The sequence below is a fragment of the Lithobates pipiens genome, unplaced genomic scaffold, assembly GCF_037356315.1.
Source record: "Lithobates pipiens isolate NorthernLeopardFrog02 unplaced genomic scaffold, aLitPip1_a1.2 Scaffold_16, whole genome shotgun sequence".
Lineage (NCBI taxonomy): Eukaryota > Metazoa > Chordata > Amphibia > Anura > Ranidae > Lithobates > Lithobates pipiens.
The window spans coordinates 456,280,007-456,307,875 of NW_027507748.1; the positions used below are offsets into that span (position 1 = coordinate 456,280,007).

Below are 27,869 nucleotides of genomic sequence, written 5' to 3' on the forward strand. Positions count from 1 at the left end.
GGTGAATATAAGAGAAAATAGGATTTTTCCTAGAGCTTACCTGTAAAATCCTTCATCACGGGACAAAAAGAGCAATTACTATCTGGGTTATACGCCCCCTATAAGTGAATGGACACTAGCACACCAAAAAGACAGAAAGTCCCCCTTTATATAACCCCTCACATAAAGGAAGTACCTCAGTTTTGTCGAAAGCAATTCCCAAAAGAGAGGAGGGACCTCTGTGTCCCGTGATGTACTTCCAAGAAAATAATTTTAGAGGTAGGTTGTAGGAAAAATCATATTTTCTTTATCATACACCACGTGACACAGAGCAGCTATAGTAATTACTATCTGGGATCAGGGCAGGACTTACCATAGGGCTTGACTGGGCTCAAGCCCATGGGCCCCACCCAATAGGGGGCCCCGCCGAGATACATAGCCGACATAACACAGGGACTGGGTGTGACTGTGAGCCGAGCTGAGTACACTTGACTACTCTTGGCTCCACTCGGGACTGCGAGAGGACCCGAGAGCCGCCAAGAGGACCCGAGAGCTGCCGCGATACATAGGACTCTATCTCGGCGGCGCCATTTTTAAATTTCAAGACTGCAATGACAAGGCTGCAAATGACACTGGGGCAAGGCTGCAGATGGATGGACAAGGCTGCAGATGACACTGGGGCAAGGCTGCAGATGACACTGGGGCAAGGCTGCAGATGGATGGGCAAGGCTGCAGATGGACACTGATAAGGCTGCATTGATGGGCGTTTAAATGTAAGTTTTTTTCCTTAAACTTCCTTCCTAAAAAGTTTTTTTCCTTAAAATTCCCTCCTAAACTTGGGGTGCGTGTTATACGCCGGCCCGTGTTATACGCCGAAAAATACGGTAATGTATAGAAGGTAGGGCCAGAAAGTGACTCAAGCCCAGGGGCCCCCACCACCTCAAGTCCTGCCCTGTCTGGGATGTCCCAAAGCAATGCCCCTGAGGGGAGGGAGACGCCATCACAGAAACTGCTCCCAAAGATGGACCTACTCTTCTATTTGTAATAAACTGAGGCCAAAGGCAGTATCTTCTACGTGATTGACATAGACCTGGTAAAAACACTGTAGATGTATAAACAAAAGACCAAAATAGTGGTCTTGTACACGTGGGCCACTGACACCAGATGATGGATGACCCAAGATACTCCCACATCTGGTAGAGAATCTCTCCCCAGAAAAAAAACGGCATGAACGCGTGCGCATCTCTCTTTTTTTCGACCAAGTCAGATGATGCGCTGATGGCGCACACCTGTCTAGGGCGTGTATATAGGACAGTGTTCTCTGGCCCTATACTATAGCATCCTTTTCTTTTCCACTATCCTATACCTGGAATATGCATTGGCAATAGAGACAGCACTTGTACAGTGTGTGGTACACATTCTTGAGTCACGTAACCTCTGGTGCCGCTCTGGTGGTTGATATATATAAAAATGAATGCGACAGGAAACACTGCAATGCCAAACATCACAGTTGCTCAGATGCACCCAACACCACTGTCCATCAGGAGATGTGGACACCACCAGATCCCTGAATCTGAGAACGGTGCCCCTGCTTCACCCAGTTGCCTCTCTTTTCTGGAACCATTTAACTGATATAACAGGTAAATAATGCAGTAACTATATTATACAACCTAATATACAGTCCTCCAAGGATGCAGGCCTAAAACAATGTTGGTTTACCTCTATGAAACCCCTTAGGTATGCAGCTCCCTAGGTATGCAAATATGCAGGTATACAAGTATTCTTGCCATTCACGCATGCAGTACAAGGTCAATAAGCACACACATGTGCTTACAAGCACCCAGGCAAATAAGCCCATATGCATGTAGTCCTATGCATATAAGCACATATGTATGTAGCCCTGGAAAATATGTATACAGCTTAATGTAAATAAACATACTTATGCAGTACAAATGAAAACATGCCATGTGCTTAAGCAATATGCATCTATGGAAGCATGCATTTATGGAAGCGTGTGCTTATGCAGCTATGCATTTAGGCAAAAATAGGAAAGTGTGCACTGTACACATTCATGTAACACGCGCCCATGGAAACAAGCATTTTCACAATAAGCATGCGTTTATGAAATGTGTTTATGCAACATGTATCTATGCAGACATGTATAAACATGCATTTTTATGCAACCATGTATCTTTATGCAATCATGTATAACCATGTATCTTTATGCAATCATGTATAACCATGTATCTTTATGCAATCATGTATAAACATGTATATTTATGCAAACATAACCATGCAACCTTGTGCAACCATGCATTCTATGCAACCTTGTGCAACCATGCATTCTATGCAACCTTGTGCAACCATGCATTCTATGCAACCTTGTGCAACCATGCATTCTATGCAACCATGATCATGTATCTTTATGCAAACATGTATAACCATGCATATTTATGCAAACATGAACATGCATCCTTGTGAAACCATGCGCGTGTATCTTTATGCAAACATGTATAATTTATGTTAATATGTAAAAACATATCTTCAGCAACAGTGCAAACAAGCACCTGCTTTACTGCAGTTGGCCCTATAACAATCCTGCAGGATTTTGGCCAAGCACTTATGCACTATACTGGAGATACAACTACATAAAATGCACCCATGCTCATGTTTGTCCAAAAGTGTATATTTAAACATGCATTTAAGCAACAAGTTTGCAAGCATGTATACTACGCTGCACCTGCCAACAGAGCAGCAACAATACTTTAAAGTGGACTGCTAAGCATTCAGGGGTGTATCGACTTACAGTTGTACAGTCCCCCTGGATAAGCAATAAATATTCAGCATATAATCATGATTTGTCTGTCACGCAGTTTTCCCACAGTAAGTACTCACCCTTTGTTAGTATCCATGGGCTGTCTCTAAAGTCCTACTGAACGTGAGCATGGCCATCCTTGCTAACTATATAAAAATAGGTCATACTAAGTGAGCCTGTGCCCTCTAGTTGCTGCAGGACTCTGAACATAACAGGAGTCCAATCTTCACCCATTACAGCGAGCTTTGTCATAAAAGACCTTCAGAGACTGGGTCCCCCCTTAATCTGGGGTCCACTCCCCTGGACCTGTATAGCACCCTGCAGGAAAGCACCTTGGTCAGAACCAACACTGCACAGGGTTCCATTACGTAGAGTCCAGCGGCGTAAGGCTGCTTTACAGGCAAACCTCTAGGAATCTTCTCTCCTTCCAATGAGGCTCGGCTACCATCTATTTTGGCTGACAGCTTTTTCAAATGGATCCGATTGAAGTCCATGATTCTTAACAGAACCATCCAGACCACCAAGTATGCTCCAATATCACATGCATCACATCAGTGACCACCAATTTGCAGACACTGGCGAAAAAACTGAGGTACTTCCTGGATGGGAGGGGTTATATAGAGGGGGGACTTCCTGTCTTTTTGGTGGGCCAGTGTCCATTCACCTACAGGTGGCGTATAACCCAGATAGTAATTACTATAGCTGCTCTGTGTCCGGTGATGTACGATAAAGAAAGGGTTCTTTGCAAAATAATGCTCCCAGTTCAGTCATTTTCCTTGTAGAGGTGATGGCTACAAGGAAAACCACCTTGCAGTTAAGAGTAGAGAGGAATGTTACTAATCTGCTCAAACAGCTGTTTCCAAAGTGCAGAATGAGATTCAGATCCCATGGAGTCACAAGGAAGGGGCAAGGTAGCCACATGGGAGACCCCCTGTATAAAGTCTTAAAGAGTAAGATGACGATGGTCTCTAAAACAGGGTGTAGAGGACAGAAACCTTACTTTTGATTTTCTGAGCCAGATGCTATCCAGACTGAAATGCAGACAGAAAAGGATTTACCCCACGAAGAATCTCCTGGGGTAAAAGCTCCTAGGCTAACACCAAATTATGCATGCCTTCCATGTCTAATGATAGACGCGATGATGGACGCGATGATAGACCTCGTAGGAAGTAGAATTCCTAGCCATGAGCAGTTGAAGGATTGCAGATGTCAAGTTGCCCCCGTCTCTTAGAACCTGGGTTTCAAGGGTCATGCTGTTAAAACCTATGACAGTTAAGCCAGATGGCAAATCTGTCACTGGCACAGCAGATGCCAATGGTCTGGCAGAGCCCATAGTGTAGCCTTCAGAAGCCTTACCAGGTTGGCATATCACATTTGTCTGGGCTAAATCAGGGCAAAGAGGATCACTAGCATGCCTTCCTTCTCAATTTTGCAGAATGGAGTTTGAGGAAATGCTTAGATCAGGATGTAATGATCCCACAAAGCCACCAGCGTATCCACTGCTTCCGCCAGGATATTCCCGTACCCGGATACAAATCTATCCAGTTTGTCATAGGAGCTGGAGGCCAGGAGATCCACATCAGACATCTCTCCACCGGTGACACAGGTGCTCAAACACTTTTGGGTATAGGGACCTCTCTCCCAGGTTTAAGCTGTTGAAATATGCCTACCGTTTGTCTATGCCTAAAATATACAAGGCTGAAATGTGAACTGCAGCCCAGGACATGATCCACTCTACCTTTTTTTGTTGCGGCAAGACTTCTGGTGCCTCCCTGATAGTTAATGCACATCACCATCATAGTGAATCCAGACTGGACGGTGCTCTAACTGGATGGTCCAACGTTGAAGGGACAAACTGTCCGAAGCTCCAAGATTCCTCTTATGAACTAGTGACCTGTATGAACAAGGTACCCAAGTCTCCTCCCAGGCTGGCATTTGTGAAGATTTTCTGGAAGAAAGGATTTCCCAGACTCTAGAGCCAGATTCCTGAATCGCCATGTCAAGGACAGCCTGATCCTCATCATCAACGGAATTGGCTAACCCAAAAACAGGACTGACTTGACCCACAAGAAAAGAATGTTGTGCTGCAAGTCTCTGAAGTGAAAATGTGCAAAGGGAGTTGCCTTGAAGTAGGCTACCATCAACCCAAACACTATACTGTGGAGCGTCAGATGGCTGGTGAACTGAAGAGGAGGAGAATCTAAAGCTTCTCCTTGGGAAGTAACAATCTGGCATGAGACGCGCCCAGAACCAGACGCAGATCTAAACATTCAAAGTGATGAGGCTCTTCCAGCAGTGACTTATGAAGCTTCAGGAGTCACCTAAAATGTAAGAATGGCTGGACAGTCAGAAGTATGTTGTTTTAAATGCCCTCGGACTGGTCCCATAACAAAAATGCATCTGTTTATCTCACAACGAGGATGTCAAGAGATCACAACATGGCTAACACTGGAACCAGCACCTTGGTGAAGACCCAAAGTGCAGAAGAGAGGTTGAAGGGAAGGGCCACAAACTAGTAGTATAGGGCCTCTTTGAAAAACCACTGGAAAATTTCAGATGTACTAACAAATGGGCACGTGCAAGTAAACATTTTTGATGTCTACAGAAGCCAAAATGTTTCTGTGATAGAGGGCATCGATGACAAATTTGATGGATTTCGATGAAATTTGTGGACTTGATTGAGGGAATATTTAAAGCCTTAAGATCCAAGATGAGAAAAGGTTTGGGAACAGCGAACAGGTTGGAGTAAAACCCCAGGAACTTCTGCTGTAGGGACTAGGGTAATGATGAAAAAGGGCTTAATGGGAGATCTGCCAGTCTGTGCAGAGATAGGAGAAGGTTACAAGTGAGAAAAGGAAGATGAGGCAGAAACAGAAACTTGAGTTTTTAGCCCTGGAACACGACCTCTTGCACACTGGAATGTAAGCTGTCCAAGGGGCTGCAAAGGTCAATAGAGGTCTTCTTATGCTGGAAAGTGGGAGTATTCCTTAATGCTGAGAAAGGCTTGTCTGAGGATTTATCAAGCTTTAGACAGCCTCAATTCTTAAGTGGAGAGAAAAAAAAAAAGGGGTAATTTCTTGACAGTCTGTGAGGGGACAGATGATACAGAAGCAGAAGAGGGTGAGAATGTATGCTGTGGTCTTTGTGAGAAGAGTCAGCAAATAACTAATCTGGGTCATCAAAACCACAACCATGGTAAAAACCTCAGTAGAGAGGGTAAAGGACTCAGCAGCTCCCAACATAGCCAAGAAGGATTTCATGGACGGGTCTACAGTTGCTATGGTGCTGCACATGTAATCAGTTGTGAGCCTAGCTATTTGATGGCTTGACAGTTTGGACAAAAACATAAACATCTGTGAAAGTTATCATTCACGGACTGCCTTGACTGTAATAGTTTTGGGAAACCATTAAATGTGCATTTAGCATCGCTTTGAGTACCTGTAAAACCCAGAGAGCTGGTAGCAGCCGACGGTTGGATGACCAGATGTGACCACAGTCAATATAGGTGGGTAGCAGGACTCGTTCAAAAAAAAATAAAAATCAGAGTTCCACATGACTACTGCAACAAGGAGCAGCAAGGTGGGTGATGCTTCCTCGATACTTTATTGCTGGAAAAAGAGTGCGGAAAGTACATGACACTCCACCCAGCAGATGACGTCTGCTGTGTCCCACAGTGTTAACCCCCAACATGGCAAAGCCAGCAGAAAATAGGGAATAATGGAACCCATCAATGGAATAATGGAAAACATCTCATACTGAACTCAGTGCCCCAAGGCCACTTCCAGGCTAACATCACAACATCCAGCCAGGTGGAGGATGTCCAAGTAAAGGTGAAACCTTCAGCAGCAGAAAAAATGAAGGAAAAAGTTGTTTAAATAAACAAATAAATACAATCGCAGGTTATTCTTTATGACAGCAGAGCTTATAAAAAGATGCAAAAGAAAAAAAAACTGAAGGATGCTGGTTGTTGTAGGAGGAATTATCCTGGGTTGGCCTACCATTTCTTTTTTTATTTGACAGTGCCTGATCCTCCTGTAGATAGCAGTGTAGAGGTTAAAGACTTGTGGGTACGTCAATGGACAAGACATTTTGGCTGGAGTTCACTTTAATGTTTGTAAAAGGTAAAATGTTAGCACAGATCCTAAGCCAAATGTAAATTTTTGGGGTTTCATCAAAATAGAATTTTTGATGATATTTTTGTTGACATGTAGACAAGTGCGCGCAATATGGTTTTCATGTATTCTTTAGCCTGATCTCAATATGCCACTTTCATCATCTACAAAATATAGACCATTACCTGTTTGAAATGAACCATCACATCTTTAGAAAGCTCCATATCTTTAAACATCCCTTCCAACTTAATAGTGAAAGCTGCACCGCACTCTGCAAAAAAAAAATGGATAAACATAATCACTAAATACGTTGCCCCTAATCTTCATCCAAATAATGCAAATACAACAGCCATTATACAGAGTTATATAAGTGTAATGTGACAATGTCTAAGCCTTAAGGATCTACAGTATAGCTGACACACACACAGTTAGGTTGATCCTACAATTTCTGACTTTAATTAGCAATCCATTTAGTCTGAGCGTCACTTGTGATAACCAATTGATTATGACAAGCCAATTTATGTCTAGGGATAATTTCTGCCCTGACAAAATAATAAAATGTTTTTACTTACCATAAAGTCAATTTCTTGCAGTCCACTGATGGACACAGGGAGACTAACCTTTGGGTTATACTGCAGGCTACAGGAGAATTGGCCACTGAGAAACAAACAAATTATAGTCCAGCCCAGGATAATCCTCCTACTACTGGCATGCCTCTGTTTTGTAGCTAGGCAGCACCAAAGGCATAATTATAAACACAGAGAGGTGGGACCGGTGTCACTAAATTGACTCCAATAGGAAATTAGACAATAAAAACCCTATTTTATTTCCATTCGATTTAGGGACACAGGACTGTAACCACCAAGACATCCAAAAGGAACTGAGGGGTGGTCAAACCAACGCTAACAGGTCCACTAAACAAAAAACAGAGAACTGGAGACTGCCTGCAGCACAAAGACACACCTGAGGGCACTAGCATCTGAAGCTGGCATCAGATGAGGCCTGAACATCCACCTGGTAGAACTTGGCAAACAAAGAAAACAAGATTCAGATGCCGCTCAGAATCACAGGGGAATGAACAAAGGAGTCACATGGGAGATGTCCTGATTAAGACCTGATTAAGGAAAAAGGAATGCAGCGGGGCTCTGGAACAAGATAGCCAGGGCAGAGATCTGACCCTAAATGGAGCAGAGAGCCAAATGTTGGTTCAGACCCATCTGTAGCAAGGAGGGGATTCTTTCCACAGGGTATCTCCTAGGGTGGAAGTCCTGTATCTCATACCAAGTCAAGTATGGCTTCCAGGTATGGTAATAGATGTTGGAGAAGTATACTTCCTAGCTTTTAACATTGTAAGAATCACAGTCAGAGATGGCCCCATCTCCTACAACCTGGGCTTCAATAGCCATCCTGTTAAAGGCAGAAACTGTGAAGCAGTATAGTGAATCAGTCCTTGAGACATAATATGCAGATGATCTGGAAGAGCCAACTGAGTGTTTCACAGAAATCTAAATAGGGTCGAAGCATCACGTCTGCCTTGGCCAATCTGGAGCCATGAGGAACATTGGAATGCCTTGCATCCTGATCCTGCAAAGCAGATGAGGAAGGGGTTTCAGGGAAGAAAACTGCTTTCACTAGGAGGATTCCTGTATCTGGAGACAAACTTATCCGTTTTGTTGTTATTAAACCTGGAAATTGGGGAGGTCCACATCCAGCATCCTCCAACTATGACAAAGGTTCTGGAACACCATTGGATATAGAAACCACCCCAGGTCCAGACACTTCTGGCTGAAGAAGCATGCCTGTAAATTGTCCATACCTGGGATGTAGAGCATAAGGTGAAGTTCTGCCCAACACAGAATTGTGACACTTCTGGTTCTCTCCTAGTGGTTGATTTACATCACTGCTGTGGCGTTGTTCAACTGAGTCAAGTTCAGATGACTCTTCAAATCAGGTCAAGCACTGCAGGAACAGTCAAACTGTCAGAAGCTCTAGGAAGCTGATCAGGAGACGAAATTCCTCTGAGGACTGAGTCCCTTGACCAGGACTCCTCCCCAACCCAACAAGCTGGCATTACTCATAAGGATCTTCCAAAATAAATGGAGGAAGAACATCTGACTCCAGAGCTGTAATTCTAAGCCACCAAGCCAGGGACGTCCTGGTCATCCATGCCAGGCTATTGAATTTGTCTAGGGATTTTTACTATCTGTAGTAATGCAGGAAAGGGGGAAGTGATGAACCGAGGAGGGGGCAGAGAAAGAAACTCTAGCTTACAGCCCCTGGAAACCACCTCCTGCCCAAAAAGCATCTGATATGCAGGCTGTCTACGTGTCTGCAAAAGACTAACAGGTGTCCCCACATGTTGAAATGTATGGGCACACCTTTATGCCAAGAGGGTTTGGTAGACCAAAGTTCAGGCTTGGGTTTGGTCTTAAGAGTTTGCAGTAGGGGGTTAGCCTGTCCAGACTGAGCCTTAGGCTTCTTTGGACGCAGAAAATTGTTGCTCCTACCACCTGTGGCAGCTTTGATCATGGCACCCAGAGTGGACCCACAGAGAGATTGTCCCTCAAAAGCTATACAGAGTAAGCTTCTTGGATGCAGGTTCCGCAGTCCTAAACTTTAACCAAAGGGCCTTCCACATGTAAACTGATAAGAAATTTGTGCAAAATGAGACTGGAATTTTCCAACAGCCCTTCACAACTGAAGTTTATACCCAGAGCCATTTGTTCCAAATGTATCATAACCAAGGTCAATGGTTTAACCATAGTAGTGATTTGATCCCTTATAATAGTTTTTAACCAGTCATTCAGAGTTTGGCAAATCATGAGAACAGCTAGAAGGGGGTCAAAAGCAGAATCTACCAGAAGTTAGGAGGGCCTCTATCCGCATATCCGCAGGTTTGTTGCTTTGTTAGGACAGGGCACTGCAAGATTAAGGGATAAGTTCAGTCATTCACAGAAAACGGTGAATAAATGACACGGCCGCGTGGTCGGAGTTCTGTAGGGCTGCACTGATTTTGAATTGTGGAATTGTGACAGCCGGTGTGGGGGGAGGATATCCCACCCACTATCACACAGAGGCTGGGATTTGGGAGAGGCTGTAGGGGCTGAAAGATGTTACATGTTCCACCCTAAAAACAGGTGTCGCATGTTCTGAAAGGTGAACTTTTTTTTAACTAAAGCCTCTTCAAACTGGTACAAGAATAATAAGCACTTGGGGAAGAACAAACATTTTGTCAGGTGTGTTCACATTCCATATATGAAGACTTGGAATAGTGGGTGCATTGGAAAAGAATTTGCAATCTTAGGAGCTCCAAAGAACACCAGATTAGGAAAAGCACTGGTGGAAGCAAAGGGCTGATACTCGAGTCTAGTTTAATATCAAATCAAAAATAGCCGACTACTCCTTTTCTGAGGTAGGTTCATCTGGCAAAGACTGGAGTGAATCTGAATCAGATTCTTAATGGCTGATGACTCGGAGGCCACAAGCAGTTCAGATACAGAATTTGCAGGGAAAAATCAGATAAGGGTGCTTGTAGCCCATGCATTCTGAATTCACCGGGCAGAGTATGGAGGGAACAGTGTGAGCAATATCCTGCACAAAAGCGTTCACCAATGATTGGGAGACAGGTAGTCTTTGGAAAATAATGGCTTGAGATAAAAACTGACCCTTGATGGTACACTCAAGGCCAAATGTTGATCCAGACTGGGTTGCAGGAAAGATAGGATTCATCTTACAAAGTACTTCCTGGAATAGAATTTCCTAGCTTTGCACCATAAAAAATAGGTCTTCAAGCTGCTGTAAGAGGATATTTAGAGATAGACTCTGGAAGAGAGGCTGTGGGAGCTTGTTTGCATCCCTATGATCCATGGTCTTTAACAGGGCTGAGAGCCTACTAATGAATGCAGACATGGCTGAGGAGATCTAGGGAGGCCTTTGAGGAGAGCATTGACTCAGACTGGGGACAGTGGTCAGGACTACTAGAATACAGTTCTTTAGGGGGATGCTACAGACTTCCACTCCTTTCTCACAGCATTAGCCGAGACTGAGAAGGACCACTGACCCATTACCCTTTTATGATCTGCCATTTGTAGTAAGTAGTGGTGTAGTAATTTCAAATGATGACAAGCGCAGCCCTGATTGACTGTGGCGGACCTGCAGATCTCATTACCCAAGTATAGTTATTAGGAACTGAGTCCTATTCAGGTCTTTGCCTTCCTGGTAGGCATAGCCCTCAAGGGGTTTTTAGTTACAAGAATGGACCACTGCCCTGAACCTGTATAGCACCCTGCGGCTAACTCATCGTGCTGCAGGCCTAGGTATTAGGTTCCCTGAAGGTATACATCCTCACATACAAACACTGATCATACCATGCTTCAGTTTGGACACCATAGATTTCTCTGAATCAACGGATGCACTTTTCCCCACCAGCAGTCTTTTAGCAAGGTCTTTCTTGTAAAATGCCTCAAACACATCCTTGCCTGAAAGAAAAATAAAATACATTAACTGAACTGAAAGGAAAATCAAATAAATGAAATGGGAAATGGAGAACTTGCATGCGTATTAATCTTAGGTTTGAAACAAAGATAAGGAGACCGTGCCATTTTGCCCATGTAGTTTACTCTCTTACATTTTCTTGCTCCTCTGCAGCCTGCACTAAAATCAGCTGCGTCTCCAACCTGGTAGAGTGATAACTTCCCTCCTTCAGGCTGCATTCATACTGATGCGAACTGGATTTCTCTGCATCCAGTTTGCACGATAGGTGACTGTGACCGGTTCTTAATGCAGCCAGTTCACACAGCTCCGGGACAACCATGGGGCGCACTGGAAAAGGGTCCTGTGTGTCTTTGGCTTCCTTTCAGGTGCGAGATCAGCCAAAAATACGGACCTGATTTGCACCTGAAACAGTGTACAGGGACACACCTTACCCATGGAGTGAGCTGTAGCTGCAGCTAGTGTGAACTCAGCCTCAGTCAAGTGACAGTACTCTGGCCTAGCAATTAACTGCTAGGCCTGGGCTGGGCTATTTCACATTGGAACAGGTCCCATTTTACCCCATGCCCGGAAGTGCCATTCTCGCCAGTTGCAGAGTAGCAGGGAACTATGATGGAGTGCAGATTAGGCAAGTATAAGGGAGCTGGTGTTTTGCAGAGGCGCCATCACTTTTCACCTCATGGGCAAATGACAGTGGGGGTTATTTACAAAAGGTAAATCCACTTTGCACTATAAGTGCACTGCAAGTTCACTTGGAAATGCAATTGCTGTAGATCTGAGGGGGACATGCAAGGAAAAGAAAAAAACAAAAACAAAATAAATGCATTTTAGCTTGCACATGATTTAAATGATAAAATCAGTGCACTTGCCTTTAGTAAATCAACCCGTGTGTTTAATTATAGCAAGGTTATAATAGCCCAACCAGGAAAGGAACACCATTATTTTCTATTTCAGGTTTGTGGCTTCTTGTCCAACCTGCCTTCTCTTGGGACAATAAATCAGCAGTGTGATGATGGAGATCCATTAATCAAATAACAGACAAGTAATCAAAGAAACCAATGCACAATTCACAAAGCAAATATTCCCAAAGAAGTGTGTGTGTGTGTGTGTGTGTGTGTGTGTGTGTGTGTGTGTGTGTGTGTGTGTGTGTGTGTGTGTGTGTGTGTGTGTGTGTGTTGCAGCAACCACACCAGATACAAAAAATGCTTTTCCATAAGATTACATAAATACATTTACCAAACTACAAAAAAAATAGGATTTTTCATACTTGCCTGTAAAATCTTTTTTCGAGTACATTACAGGCCACAGAGTGCGGCTATTATTCCTTACTTACTGGGTTATACGGCATCTCCAGGTGAGTGTTTAGACTAGTGTTCCCCTATATAACCCCTCCCATACAGGAAGTACTTCAGTTTTGAAGCAAGCACTTAGGCCCCTTTCTCACTGGGGCGGTGCGGGCGTCGGCGGTAAAGCGCTGCTATTTATAGCGGCGCTTTACTGTAGTTTTAGCAGCGGTATTCGACCGCTAGCGGTGCTGTTTTAGCCCCCGCTAGCAGCTGAAAAAGGGTTAAAACCGCTTGCTTAGTGCCGCTGCAGCGGCGCTTTGCCGGCGGTATAGACGCGCTGTCCCACTGGTTTCAATGGGTAGGAGCGGTTTAGGAGTGGTGAATACACCACTCCTTCACCACTCAAAAGATGCGGCTAGCAGGACTTTTTTCACCGTCCTGCCAGCGCACCGCTCCAGTGTGAAAGCCCTCCGGCTTTCACACTGGAGTGAAAGGAGACGCTTTTTTCAGGCGCTATAAAGGCGCTATTTTTAGCGCTGTAGCGCTTGAAAAACGCCTCAGTGTGAAAGGGGCCTAAATCCCCAAAAAGAGGGGAGGGACCTCTGTGCCTCGTGATGTACTCAAAGAAAATTATTTTACAGGTAAGTATGAAGAAAAAATCCCATATTCATTATCATACAACACAGGACACAGAATGAGGCTATTATTCCTTACCAACTGGGATGTCCCAGAGCAATAGCCTTGAGCGGAGGGAGACGCCCTGCAAAAACTATAGCCATCAGACCTATACGGCAGCCCGCAGTACACTGCGGCCCAAAGCGGAACCCTCAGCTGCTCGAACATCCACTTGATAACCCTTTGTGAGCCTATGCACGGAAGACCAAGTAGCAGTCTTACAAATATGAGCCACAGATACCTGATGGCGAAAAGCTCCTGGGGTTCCTACACCCTTGGTAGAATAAGCTCTCACCCTGAAGGTCCTCGTGTCAGACCGTAGTATTGAATGACCATATGACGGAAGCTGCCTTGGAAGTTGCCTCCCCCTTCTTGGGTCCTTCTGGTAAAACAAAAAAGGAGGCCGATCCTCAGATCTCAACAAATAACCTCTCACTGCTTGCAATACATACAAGGAGTGCAGTAATTTCTTAATTTCTCTTCCGTCGAACAAGGCCGAGAGAAAAAAGAAGGCAAAACAATGTCCCGATTCAAATGAAAGGCCATCACCACCTTAGAGAAGAACAATGGAACAGGTCATAACACAACCCTGTCATGGTGAAGGATCAAGTAGGGTTCCCTGCATGAAACAGCCGTCAACTCCGATACCCTTCTAGCTGAGGTGATGGCCATCAGGAAGTCTAGCTTGCGCAACAGCAACACTAATACCATTTCCTTGATAGGCTCAAATGGTTGTTTCTGTAATACAGACAGTACCAGGTTTAAGCCCCAAGGACACATAGGTGACCTAATGGGGGAAGCAAACAAGTTACCCCTGCATAAAGGTTCAGATCAGTAAATGGGAGGCTAAGGGCCTTTGGAAGAATACCGACATCTGACCCCTAATTGTACTCTAAGCCAATCTAATTTCCACAGCCGACTGTAAAAAAGAGAACTCTCCCAATCACATATTTCTGTGGATGCCATTTTCTTGCTTCACACCAATACAGGCTTTTCCAGATCCTATAATAGATCTTCCTAGTGACTGTTTTTCTGGCATTCACTAGGGTAGACACCACTGGGCCTGAGATGCCACGATCCTTTAACACACTGGCTTCAATAGCCATGCCATCAAATATAGAGACTGTAATTTGGGGTGGAATATAGGACCTTGAGGCAGTGGATCGGGGCTGCGTGGAAGCATCCATGGCCTATCTATTGCCAATCTCACAATCTCTGGGAACCAGGGCCTTCGCCTTCTGGGGAAGGCTGGTGCCCCCAGGGTGACTAGGACCCCTTCTCTCTGAATCCTGCACAACAAATGTGGAAGGACAGGGATCGGTGGGGGAGCATAAACCAGGGAGAACTGGTTCCATGGAACTACTAGAGCATCTGCTCCAATTGCCAGGGGATCCCTTGTTCGGGATACAAACCGCTGTAGCTTGTTGTTGAACCTGGATGCCAATAGATGTAACTCTGGCCAGCCCCAATGTTGGAATTTTTCCTGAAACACATTCAGGTGTAGGGACCATTCCCCCAGGCAGATCTGCTGGGGGCCAAGATAATCTACCTTCCAGTTCTCTACTCCCGGAACATGAACCGCCAATAGAACCGGCACATGCCCCTTTGCCCAGGTTAATATTTGGTTCACCTCCTCCTGAGTTGAACACTGCCTGGTACCACCCTGGTGGTTGATATAGGCCACTGCAGTGGCATTGTCGAAATGAACCCTGATGGGGCAGTCCTGAAGCTCCACTGTCCAGGACTCTAGGGTCTTCCCTTTTGCAGGTTCCAATTCTGCAACCACCAGCTTAAAACAAGGTTCCACCCTAAAGTGGAACTTCCGCTCATCGGAACCCTCCCCCCCTCCGGTGTCACAATTGGCACCTTTCAGGAGGGGGGTGCAGATACCTGTCAAAGACAGGTATTTACACCCACTTCCGGGCATAGACTCCCACGGGAGTCTATGCCTCTTCCTGTCCCTGCGCGCTGTCTGCTGGGACACACACGGGTCCCAGAGACAGCACGGACAATTCCTATTGCGCTGGGTGGCTCGCGCATGCGCAGTAGGGAACCGGGAAGTGAAGCCGCAATGCTTCACTTCCTGATTCCCTCACCTAGAACGGTGGCGGCAGCAGCCGAAAGCCGAGTGATCAATCGGCCTCGGCTGCCGACATCACTGGATCCTGGGATAGGTGAGTGTCCATTTATTAAAAGTCAGCAGCTGCAGTATTTGTAGCTGCTGGCTTTTAATATTTTTTTTTCACAGTGAAATCCCTCTTTAAGCTTAAGCGTGCTGGGGGAGATAAGGACATGGGGTAATCCAGGGCTTGTGCTCTCCTGTTCCAAGCCGACAACATGTTTTGTTGTATAGGCTTGTTGTATAGAAGACTCATACAGAGCCTAATGGAGAGTTGCCTGATGCACTTTACCTGACCCTTCAGGGCACAAATTTTTACGGGTGGCAGAAATAACTTTGCCTGGACCGTATCCAGGATCAAACCTAGATACTCGAGACTCTGAGCTGGTCTCAAGGCTGACTTTTCATTATTTATGACCCAGACCAGGTTTTATAAATACCACACTGTGCAGGCTACACGGTATTCAACGGCCTGTAGTAAGTGATCTCTGTGCAGGAGGTTGTGCAAGTATCCGGGCACCAAGACCCCCTGGGCCCTTAAAAGACTCAGTACAGGTGCTAGGATCTTTTTAAACACCCAAGGTGCTGTAGCAAACCCAAAGGGCAGTGCCACTAACTGGAAATTATGTTCCTCTACTGCAGATTGCAGGAACCTCTGATGAGGCTGAAAAGATAGGTACGTGTAAATACGTGTCCTTGATATCGATGGAGGCTAGAGAAGTCTCCCATCTGGAAGGAGGCAACTACTGAGCAGACTGACTCCATGCTAAAGGATTGGATTAACAGATGTTGGTTCAGAGATCTTAGGTCCAAGATTGGCCTTATGTCTCCATTTGGTTTTAGAACCGTGTACAGGTTTGAACACTGTGCCTCTTTCAGACACCGGAACCTGTATGATCACTCCCTGATGCACCAACTGCTCTAGTGCTTGAAACAATAAAAGTGTTGTTTTGGAGGATCCGCAGGAATGCTGGATCTTAAAAACCTCCGAGGGGGAAAACCTCAGTAATTCCAACTTGTAACCACGGGACACTGTTGAGGTGACCCACTCGTCCTGCACCACTGTTCTCCAAATGTTTGCAAATTGGAGCAGCCTTCCCCCCACCCAAAGGAGGGCTTGGTGCCGGGTTTAAAAGAGTTCTGGACCTAGGGTTTTTTTCTGGCCCTGGCCCTGTGGCTTGCCCCCTGGCTCTAGTGTCCTGTTGGTGGTGGAACTGCCTTGGTGCTGAAATACTAAGGAAGTTCCCAAGGTTTTAAACGAGGGACACCTGGTCCTTCTCTTTACAGGAAGTAAAGAACTCTTTCCTCCAGAAATCTTTTGGATGTACTTGCCCAGATCATCACCAAACGTTCCCCATGGAAGGGGAACCCTGCCAATAACTTCATACTGGGAAACATGGCTGAACAGTTCTTAAGCCATACAAATCCGAGCATGTGTATAGACAGGAGAGCCAGATGAGAGACTTGCTGTATAGAATCCTTTAAAGGCATCTACAGCAAAACAGCGCCTGAGGAATATCTGCCCTATTTTCAGAAAGATCAACCTCCTGGTTAGGCCTGTCAGGCCGTCTGACCTGATCCTTTAAGGACTGACAGACTCCAATTGCTGCAACAGCTGGCTGAATAGCTGAACTGGCCAAAGAAAAGGAAGCCTTTATTAAGGACTCCAGTTTCTTGTCAACAGGGTCTTTCAAGCCTTGTGTGTTATCCACTGGACAAGTTAAGTTCTTGTTTAAGGAAGAGACTGCCGCATCTACGGCTGGCATGCTCAATTTCCTAAACTTTTCCTTCATGGGATATAAAAAGGGAAAGCCTATTAAGAGGAACAAAATTCCTGTCAGGATGTTTCCAATCAGAATACACTGCCTGTTCCAGCAGTGCATGCAAGAGAAAAGCCTGTGCAGCCTGAGGAGGCCTCAGGGGCCCCAAAGAGGACCGGGGGGCTCAAAAACGACTACGGGAGGTAACTTAAAGGCAGAATGAACCATCTCGGTAAGAGTCTGAATCAAAACCCTCCGCGATTGAGAGGCAGATACATCTTCTGCTCCAGATTCCTCAGAAGCAGACTTATCTGAGGTGTCATCTCCTAAGTCCTTAGCATCTAGCTCTTCCCCTTCCTCAACCCATTCCTGCTCCAAATTAGGAGGCTCGGGGGAGGGGGGATCTGTCACGCCTTTTGCCACCCTGCGGGATGGAGGCAATCATGCCAGCAATCCTGTGCTTTAACCCGGCTAAGGCTGAGGACAGTTCATCCCTGGTGATAAAGGGTGAAGCAGGAGCGTTAACTTTAGGCACAATACCAGACAGGCGCAGTGGCTCAGATTGCCAAGAAGCCTCTGGTCTCTCAGGGGATACAAAACTAAGGTTTCGTCTAGGCTCCTCAGGAGCTACTGACAGGTGTGCCCTTCCCTGTACTGTTAGCCCCACTCCTCTTTTTTGAAGAAATTGCAATCCCCAAAAAGGGAGTACTTGGGTTTAGTATTTTTCCCCAGAAGAGAGACCCTTTAAAAGGGCTCACAAAGCCCCTATACAACAATACTGCAAGCACTTTAGCTTGCCAACCAACACCTGGTGATTCACGTGACCCGGGTAACGAGGAATGAACTGCTGAAAGCGAAAAAGGTTTCAGAGCCTGCTCTGCATCCCACAGATGTCCCCTAGAGGCACAGCAGGTCAGCCACTTTCAGCTCAAATAAAACTGCTGCATGCCAGGACGCTCTGCACGCGCACGGTCCCTTGAGCGAATCAATTTTCGTTTGCGGACCATCCACAAGAAAACAGCCAAGACAATAAGAAAGGTACTCCTTACTCAAAACACCAACAATCATCCCAAAACTCCCCCACGGTCACCGCTACACAGGTGTCCAGCCTTGGCTAGATTGACAGTTTGTTACACACATGGGTCACCGCACAATAAGTAAATAAGGGGGATTTCACTTACCCATACAGGTGCAGGGCAACCTTAGAAACTAAGAGCCCAATCTTCACCCATCACGTTGGGTTCCGTCACTTGGAGGACCTTCAAGGACTGGGTATGCTTTTCATGTTTTAGGGTCAACTTCCTTGGACCTGTACCATACCCTGCAGGAATGCCTTCGCACTGTGGTGTCCAGGACACTAAGCAGGGTCCAGCACCCAGAGGTCGCATTACAGGCAGAACCTCATGGATCCTTGCGTCTTCTTTGCAAGGCTCTGGTACCATTTATCTAAGCATATAAACCTGTTTCAAATGGATCCGATGGGTCAATCCCTTGATTCATTTAAGAACCATGCTGGGACTCCAGACCTGGAGCTCGAGAGAGCTAAACAGACCTGCCCATCTACCTTGCAAAACACTAGTAAAAAAATGAAGTACTTCCTGTATGGGAGGGGTTATATAGGGGATCACTTCCTGTCTAAAGACCTTTGGTCTACCAGTGTCCATTCACCTGGCACATGGAGTATAATCCAGTAAATAAGGAATAATAGCCTCACTCTGTGTCCCATGATGTATGATAAAGAAAGTACATATGCAGTGATAGGGAATGAAACACTGAGTCTAATAAAGCAAAAGCAGCCAACCTTCATTGTTCCTAGCAACAATATATGGATGTACATCAGCAAAATCATGTGGAGAGTCATGCAAGCAACCAGAATATTGGGTATTTCTCTTCCTCTCTATTTCACTGGGGCTCTGGTTTCCTACAGCTTTCTTTAATTTGACATCTATTGGAATTTTGTACATTCATTTTTATAGTTCAAATTCTCTGAAAACCATTTGCAGCTGGTGTATTTACTATACTATACATCCGGTGTGCTTTCTGCTATGGACCAGAAAATATAACCAGCTGTTTGAGATCATAAGAAAACTTCAACTTTACTGCACTTGTAGTTTACATTTTTCTCTGATCATGCCGATCATAAAATTCAGTAGTACATTACTAGACATACACAATCTCTGTGCCAATTGAGGGCCTGACACTGTAGTAGGTTCAACTCTTAAGCCTGGTACACATGGGTCAAATATCAGCCGGTTCAATATAAAATGGCCGACATTCAGTCCCTGTGTACAGCAGCCTTTCCAGCTTCTACCAAATGGGCATGCTAGAAAAACAGCAGCCAATGGCTGAAAACGCTGACCGATGTGTTCTGGTGGGGGGGGGGGGGGGGGAGCAGAATGATGTACTAACATTGCATAGTTAGTACAGCGAGCTCCAGGTTGTTTTTTTTTCGCTCAGTCTGCTGGGTTGAACGTGAAAAAAAAAAAATGTCAGTGTGTACCATTCTTCAGGGTGGCCACACAAAGAACAATTTTAGATTTACAGTAGGAAATACGTTAAAAGATTGAAAAGTATTGTTTGATGTGCGATACACACAATAATGAATGAAACTATTTACTTTCCTACGGTTGGGATTTTCATCTGGATAGAGTAGAATAGTTTTAATGAATTGGACTGGTTTTGCGCAAAATCGATCAATGACATTGTGCCTTTTTGATAATTGATAGAGCCAACCATAATATCCAATATGGTGAAGAATGGTTTGATCAAATTGTTACGTGTATGGCCACCATTATTGAAATCCTAGCTGTTCTATAACACAGTGCATTCGAAACCAAGAACTACTTTCATTCGCAATTTCTATTTTCGCCTTTAAAGTGTTAAAAACCCAATGAGGGGAATTTATCAAAACTGGAGCAGACATAACCTGCATGGCATTGCAACTTCAATCTTGCATATTCAAAGCTTAACTGAACAAACTGAAGATAGGAGTTGATTGGTGGCCATGCTGCTCCAAATTCTGTCAGTTTCACTTATGAGAAATGTTCCCCAATCTTTTTGGGCTAATCTGTGCACTCTCTCTACAGAGCAAAGAAAACAGCGGTGGGGCAGGGGGTGGAGGAGGGTCCAGAGGTAGAGATTGTCAGCACGGAACATATTCCAGAGGGTAGTATTGAGGGCATTAGTGGTAGGTTGACTAAAGCACATAAACCCAAGGTAAGGTAACAAGCCCTATTTGAAACCTTGGAACACCCAATAAAAGGACAGTATATGTGACTGGTCTAAACTACGTGGCATGTTCAATGCCAGGAGCCTGGCAGACAAGATGGGTGAACTAGAGATACTGTTGTATGAGGAGGATTTGAATTTTGTGGGAATTTCAGAGACCTGGTTCAACAGCTCTCATGATTGGCTGTCAGCCATTCAAGGTTATTACCTTTATCGCAGGAATAGAGAGGGTAAAAAAGGGAGGGGTACGCCTATATATCAAGAATAATGTACAAGTGAATGTGAGAGAGGACATCACTAAGGGAGGTAGGGAGGAGGTGGAATCCTTATGGGTTGAAGCCAACTGGAAAATACTGGGAGTATGCTATAGGCCTTCTAACCTGAGGGGGAGACAGATATCCCATCACAATTTGGATTAGCAGCAAGGATGGGAAGTGTTGTCATAACGGGGGATTTTAATATTCCAGATATAGACTGGGCGGAGGGAACCGTGCATTCGTCTAAGGCTCGCGAGTTTTTAAATGTCATGCAGGACAATTTCATGGGTCAGATGATAGGCGCACCAACTAGAAATAAAGCGTTACTGGATCTACCGATTACCAACAATACAGACCTGATCACAGATGTGGAAATACGGGGCAATTTAGGAAACGGCAATCACAAGTCAATTGGCCTCAGAAATCACACAAATAGGAAACATAAGGGGAATACAAAGACACTGAATTTCAAAAGAGCCAACTTCCCTAAACTACGAACCTTGCTAGAAGGCATAAATTGGGATAAAATCTTAGGACCAAAGAACACGGAGGAGAGATGGGTTTGCTTTAAGAGCATATTAAATAAGGGCATTAGCCAATGCATCCAATTGAGCAATACATTTAAAAAGACCAAACAAAAGTCCTGGGTGGCTTAACTCCAATGTAAAAATGCATATCAAAGCAAAGGAGAAGGCCTTCAAAAAATACAAGGTTGAGGGATCATCATCAGCATTCAGACTTTATAAAGAATGCAACAAGAAATGTAAGGGTGCAATTAGGACGGCTAGGATAGAACACGAAAAGACACAAAGGGGGAAAGCAAGAAATTTCCCAAGAAGTATGTAAACAGTAAAAAAAAAGGGAAGACAGACCATATTGGCCCCATAAAGAATGAAGAACGACATCTGGTTACAAAGGATGGGGAGATGTCAAAAAGGTATTCAATTTATTTTTCTCCTCAGTCTCCACAAGGAGATTGGGGGGCTTCAGTAACCAAAACTGCAGTATTTATCCTCAAGACACATCACAGGAAGCACCTCCATGGTTAACAGAGGACAGAATTAAAATTGGACTTGGGAAACTTAACATTAATAAATCACCGTGACCAGATGGTTTGCACCCGAGGGTACTTAGGGAACACAGTAAACTAATAGCCAGACCATTGTTGCTAATTTTTACTGACAGTCTACTGACTAGAATGGTACCAGTTGATTGGAGAAAAGCCAATGTAGCACTAATATTTAAAAAGGGCCCAAAATACATCCCTGGGAATTATAGACCAGTTAGCCTAACTGTCAAGGAAAACGTTTTAGCAATCTGGATGACAGAAGATCTGTGTGCAGAGTTCCCACTAAACGAACTGTCCGGCGCACGTGCGTTAGCACAAATGGTGGCATGCATGCGCACCGTGCGACAGTACTTGGCACCAGTGGCGGCTGGCAACGTTTTTGGATGGGGGGGCGCCAGACCCCGCCTATCATTTTTGGTCCCTCCCACTTCTCATAAACCATGCCCCTTATATAATCCACCCAATCCGTCCCCTATATTGCACTTCCATCCACCCATAGTTTCAAAAATTCTACAGGTTGCATCTTTTACGTTATAGAGGAGGTCTAGGGCTAGAATTATTGATCTCAGTCCAACGATCGTGGCGATACCTCACATGTGTGGTTTGACCACCGTTTTCATATGCTGGCGGCCAGGTGCACTACTCACATATGCGTTCGCTTATGCACGCGAGATCGTCGGGACTGGGTGTTTTAAAAAACATTTTTGTTTTTATTTATTATATTGATTTTTTCACACATAAAAAAAAAAATGGTGTCACTTTTATTCCTATTACAAGGAATGTAAACATTCCTTGTAATAGAAAAAAGCATGACAGGTCCTCTTAAATATGAGAGCTGGGGGGTCAAAAAGTCCTCAGATCTCATATTTACACTAAAATGCAAAAAAGATTTATAAAAATGTCTTTGCCAGCAAATTAACTGTGAGTAACAACAAGCAACAGAGCAGACCATTACTTTGCACTTTGCTGAATAAGAATAATACCGCATGGCATGATGTGATCCTCCTGCAAGAAGCATTAAATTATATTGTTTCTTTTACAAATTGCTCTAATATTAATTCCTGCACAGCACACAACACAGTGTCTAGTAAAGGCTTAGGCCAGCCGGGGTGCATTTGGCAATTAATTATTATTTGTAAATTATCTATTTAATTTTTTCCCCAGAGACCGCAATTATGCCACTCACCTCACTGTCTTGCAGCTCCGCTCGGGCTGAGGAAAGGAGCTGCCGACGTCACTTCTGGGTTTCGTGAAGCAGCCGATGCTCCCGCCCGTAGAATCACAGTGATTTTACGGGCGGAAGCTAGTCGGCGTTCTACAGTGCGCTGCAAGGCGGGTTTTTAACCCGCACAAATGAAGCGCCATGGATGCAATCTTGTGATTGCATCGACGTGGCGCTTCTCATAGTGCACTGCAACCGGCGCCACAGTGCACTATGTTAAATGACGGGGTTTTTTTTTTTTTTTTTTTAAATGTCTTAAAGGGCCAGTTTTTTATTTTTTTACTTTTTTTTTTATTTTTTTACACTATGGGAGGGGGGCACCACTGCTTGGCACCAAGAAACACTATTTAAAGGAGACTGTCACCATGCTAGCTTGCTGTCCGGTCTACTGCATTTCCTGAGACCCCATGCTGCCTGTTATTCTACTTACCTGACTCCTGTTTCCCCGCTTGTCCCTGACCTTCCCTGCTTGTTGCCAGTCTCTGATCCCGGCTTGTCCTGACGTCTCTTCTACCTTCTCCTTGGTGCTTCTCTGCCCGCCTGTTACCGACCCAGCCTGCTTCACGACTACCTCTCTGTCTACTGCTTCTATACCACATCTGCCCGCCAGTGTATGACCCCAGGTGCTTGCCTGCACCTGCTTGTGTTCCGGACTACAGTACACCTCCCAGTTTGCTGTCTTCAGCTATCAGTCTGACCCTCCTTGCTGAATCCCCTGAACTACAAACACCTCCTTGCTGTCCGCAGTCCTCAGCTGGCTTCTCCTGGACTACAATACACCTCCCTGCTACGTGCTGCCTCCAGCTGTTCCCGTTTCCTTTACCGGGTCCCTGCTCCAGTCTGCAGCTGGTCTTCTCAAAGCACATTGGAAGTCCGGGTCACCCCCTGCATCTGCTAACCCGTTAAGCACTTGTGCCCCTTTGCACTCCGAAGCCCCTGTCTGCTCTATCAGGGGTTCTCGGGCCAGAGGTATACGAGAAGCCGCTGCCTGCATACTGGGCTCAATCACCAGGTACGTGACACCAACATCAATAGTATGCAAGCTCTTGGAGGGGATAAGGGACTATATACAAGAGTTTAGTAATGAGAACGGTATTAGCAGTAATCAGCATGGATTCATGAATTAACCTTCTATGAAGGAGGCGAGTTGCAATCCAGAAAAAGGAAGTCCCGTAGACGTTGTGTATCTGGATTTTGCAAAAGCATTTGACACAGTTTCCCCACAAACGTTTACTGTACAAAATAAGGTCTGTTGGGGCATGGACCACAGGGCGTTTAGATGGATTGAAAACTGGCTACAAGGGGGAGTTCAGAGTCTGGTGATAAATGTGGAGTACTTTGAATGGTCAGGGGTGGGTAGTGGGGTCCCACAGGGTTCTGTGTTGGGACCAATATTAATTAATTTGTTCATAAACAACCTGATGGATGGGGTAAACAGTTCAATCTCTGTATTTGCGAATGACACTAAGCTAAGCAGGACAATGACTTCTCCGCAGGATAGGTAGGGACCAATGTGAGTGTGTAATGTACAGGGATAGGGACAATTGTAGGCACTCACTCAGGTTGAACTGGATGGACTGGATTCAACCTTACTAACTATGACTACTATGTGGAAACCTTGCAAAAAGATCTGAACCAATTTATGGGGTGGGCAACTACATGACAAATGAGGCTTAATGTAGAAAAATGTAAAATAATGCATTTGGGTGGTAAAAGTATGAATGCAATCTATACACTGGGGGAGAACCTCTGAGGGAATCTAGGATGGAAAAGGACCTGGGGGTCCTAGTAGACGATAGGCTCAGCAATGGCATGCAATGTCAAGCTGCTGCTAACAAAACAAACAGAACATTGGCATGCATTAAAAAGGGGATTAACTCCAGAGATAAAATGAGAATTCTCCCGCTCTACAAGACTCTGGTCTGGCCGTACCTGGAGTATGTTGTCTAGTTCTGGGCACCAGTCCTCAGAAGGATGTTAATAAAGGGTCTGGAGGATATTAATTAATTATGAAGAAAGGTTGCGATCACTGAGATAATTCTCTCTGGAGAAGAGACGCTTGAGAGGGGATATGATTTAAACTTACAAATACCATACTGGTGACCCCACAATAGGGATAAAACTTTTTTGTGGAAGGGAGTTTAACAAGACTCATGGCTACTCATTAAAATTAGAGGAAAAGAGGTTTAACCTTAAACTACTCCCTTCCACAGGCGGGGGTCTCAGTGGGGGGGCATTGATAGTTTAACAAAACGATTAGATAAGCACCTGAACAACCACAACATACAGGGATATACAATGTAATACTGACATATAATCACACACATAGGTTGGACTTGATGGACTTGTGTCTTTTTTCAACCTCACCCACTATGTAAATATGTAACAAATAAAAACCATGTACAGTATGAACACGTGTACAAGCCAAGATAAAGACTGCCTTACTGGTAGTAAAATAAGGCTGAAACTATTCCCACACTTGCTGTCCCCTATAGTGTGGTTAGTGTAATAGTTACCGTACTATGTGAAAGAAAACACACATACCATGAATAAATCTAAAAATGATCATGATTTTATCAAGGAATCTTTCAAGTTCTTCATCAGTGGCTTCTTTGTTTCCAGAGCGTAACTTAGAATCAACATATTTGGCTGTAAAAGGAAAAGAAAGGAAGAGCTGTATATTATATAACATGTTACAAATTATGTGAAGCAAATTGAATATTGAAGCAAAAGTAATACAGCAATCTGTAATCTGACAGTATTTTCACTAGTGCATGCTGCATAATAAACAGAGCCCTCAAGTGGACAATGCATTAACTGCAATGCATCAAATAAAGTAAGCAGCACCCTTTTCACTCTACAGCTAGTGTCTCAGACTCCAGATATGCACTCAATTATGGCAGTGTATAGGTAGAAATCCTTAGATGCATTTTAAACCAAATCCAGTATGTGTGCATAATACAGAACATTTAATGACATTCAGGATATTTCTTTTAAAGTGTAACTCAGAAAACAGCTTTAGTTTTGCATACAGTAGGAAAAGGATCAAACCTCTGTTGGGTTTTAATGCTGTTTGGGGCACCACTGTAAGGCTATACATATCCAAACCACTGCTCCTATGAAAAGTGATTAGCATTCGGATCACTTTCCGGACCATTTGACAGGCAGTGAGATGATGTAGAGCCTTCCCACTACCTGTGTAAAAATCATAACTGCCACACAACATTGCATATTGTCGTGGGGCATTTGCAGTGTTTCATTTGTTTGAATGGTCACATCAAGCCAGACAAGCATTACATATGGAATATTTTTTGCCACAACAGTAAAGCATCACGATCACAGCATGTGAACACCCCATCGTTGGGGTTGAGGTCGTTGCTAAAAAAAAAAAAAAAAAAAAAAAAAAATGCAGCTCAACCGCATATTTTGAATGCCCCAACCGCACATCTAAATAAGCCCTAAAAGATGTTCCTCAATTCCTTTCCAGGAAGTGTGGGAAAATCTTTGTCAAGATTCTACTATACAGTGGAGAAAATTTAGAACATTTTTTAGGTTTAATTACTCTGTGTGTCTACATTAGGGTATTTCCTTTTCACTGTCTGTTCTGGAGAATGAAGTTTGCCCAGGGTGGGGTAGGGTTTTAGGGGTATACCAGGGAGGGCATGTCCAAAAGCTTTGCCAGTTATTATTCAACTGAAGGTAGCACATTATAACTTGCGGTCTATTACGCCTTTGAAAACGTCCATGACAAAACGTGCAAGGCGGAGCTACGCACTTGCGTCATTTCCGGTACGCAAGGAGGGAGCCTGGAATGCAGGTGGAGTGCACACTGCGAACCGACCCCTCTAGACGCTGTATGTGCTTTAGTGTAGATGTTTTTAGGACATTACCCATTTGTTGGGAAGGTCTTTGCTTTTATTTTATTTTTAAATCTTAAATACATTTTTACGGTAATACTACACTATGGGAGCCATATCTCTTTCTTATGAGGACCCATCCCTGGGAAAACTCTGAATTTCTCCCTGGATACTGCGAGTGGGAAAGTGCATAAGAGATCGGTGTGGATATCTTGGTCTGCTGGGGTAGCTGAAGAAAACAGTGAGAGGGGCTACCGGTGCATCGCTGAACAAGCCACCAAGAGAGATCACCTGCAGTTATCAATACACGCCTATCACCCCTGTAGGGGTAACAGGAGCTTTTGAGTGGGGACCCCTGAGGGGAATCACAAGAGTCGCCTGATCTGCTGAGCACAAGAGTCACCTTATTTTATTAAACACTTGGTCATTTTGGAGCTTCACCATTTTTTACAACACTTATATTGGTTTTTGGACTCCCTTATGGTTTCCAGGGTTAACTAATTTTTAACTGTTGTGGCTGGTATAAATTATGCATCCTTTTTGGGTGGTTCACATATTACAAATTTGATTGGTATACATACTAAAATACCTTTTTTTCTGTACGACTTAACGGACTGGAATTTTTAGTTATTTTTTTGGTATACATGGTGTCACTCACAGGAGTAATTATGTGTATGTATATTACTGATGTTGTGTTGGGCACTCAGTATTAATCACATATGTAGTTTGCTTTTACGTATTATTATTGATGCTTTTTTGCATATTATAATTCATTCATGCACATATACGGTAGTAACACTTTATCACGTTACATTATATCACTAAATACACCATTACTGGATTCCAGAGGGGTATTATTGGTCAAGGATTAAGTTGTGGTCCCCATTTATAGGTAGCGCCATTCACCCCACTTATTTCACCTATTAGTGCAGCTAGAGCTGTGCCAAGAGCGTGCGCCCTATGCTCTTCCCACGGAATGCTCCCGATTGTGATCAGGAG

At 44.4% G+C, this 27,869-nt stretch overlaps 1 protein-coding gene across 3 annotated transcripts in view; it reads right to left on the reverse strand.

The window, feature by feature from the left end:
- CUL4A (cullin 4A) overlaps window positions 1–27,869 on the reverse strand; it is a 121,043-nt gene that overhangs the window by 42,295 nt on the left and 50,879 nt on the right. For all 3 annotated transcript variants that reach the window (XM_077482852.1, XM_077482851.1, XM_077482850.1), the window contains exons 13-15: window positions 25,558–25,662; window positions 11,274–11,384; window positions 7,092–7,177 (exon numbers count right to left, since the gene is read on the reverse strand). In XM_077482852.1, the coding sequence (XP_077338978.1) occupies window positions 7,092–7,177; window positions 11,274–11,384; window positions 25,558–25,662 (302 nt within the window). The remainder of the gene's footprint in view (window positions 1–7,091; window positions 7,178–11,273; window positions 11,385–25,557; window positions 25,663–27,869) is intronic.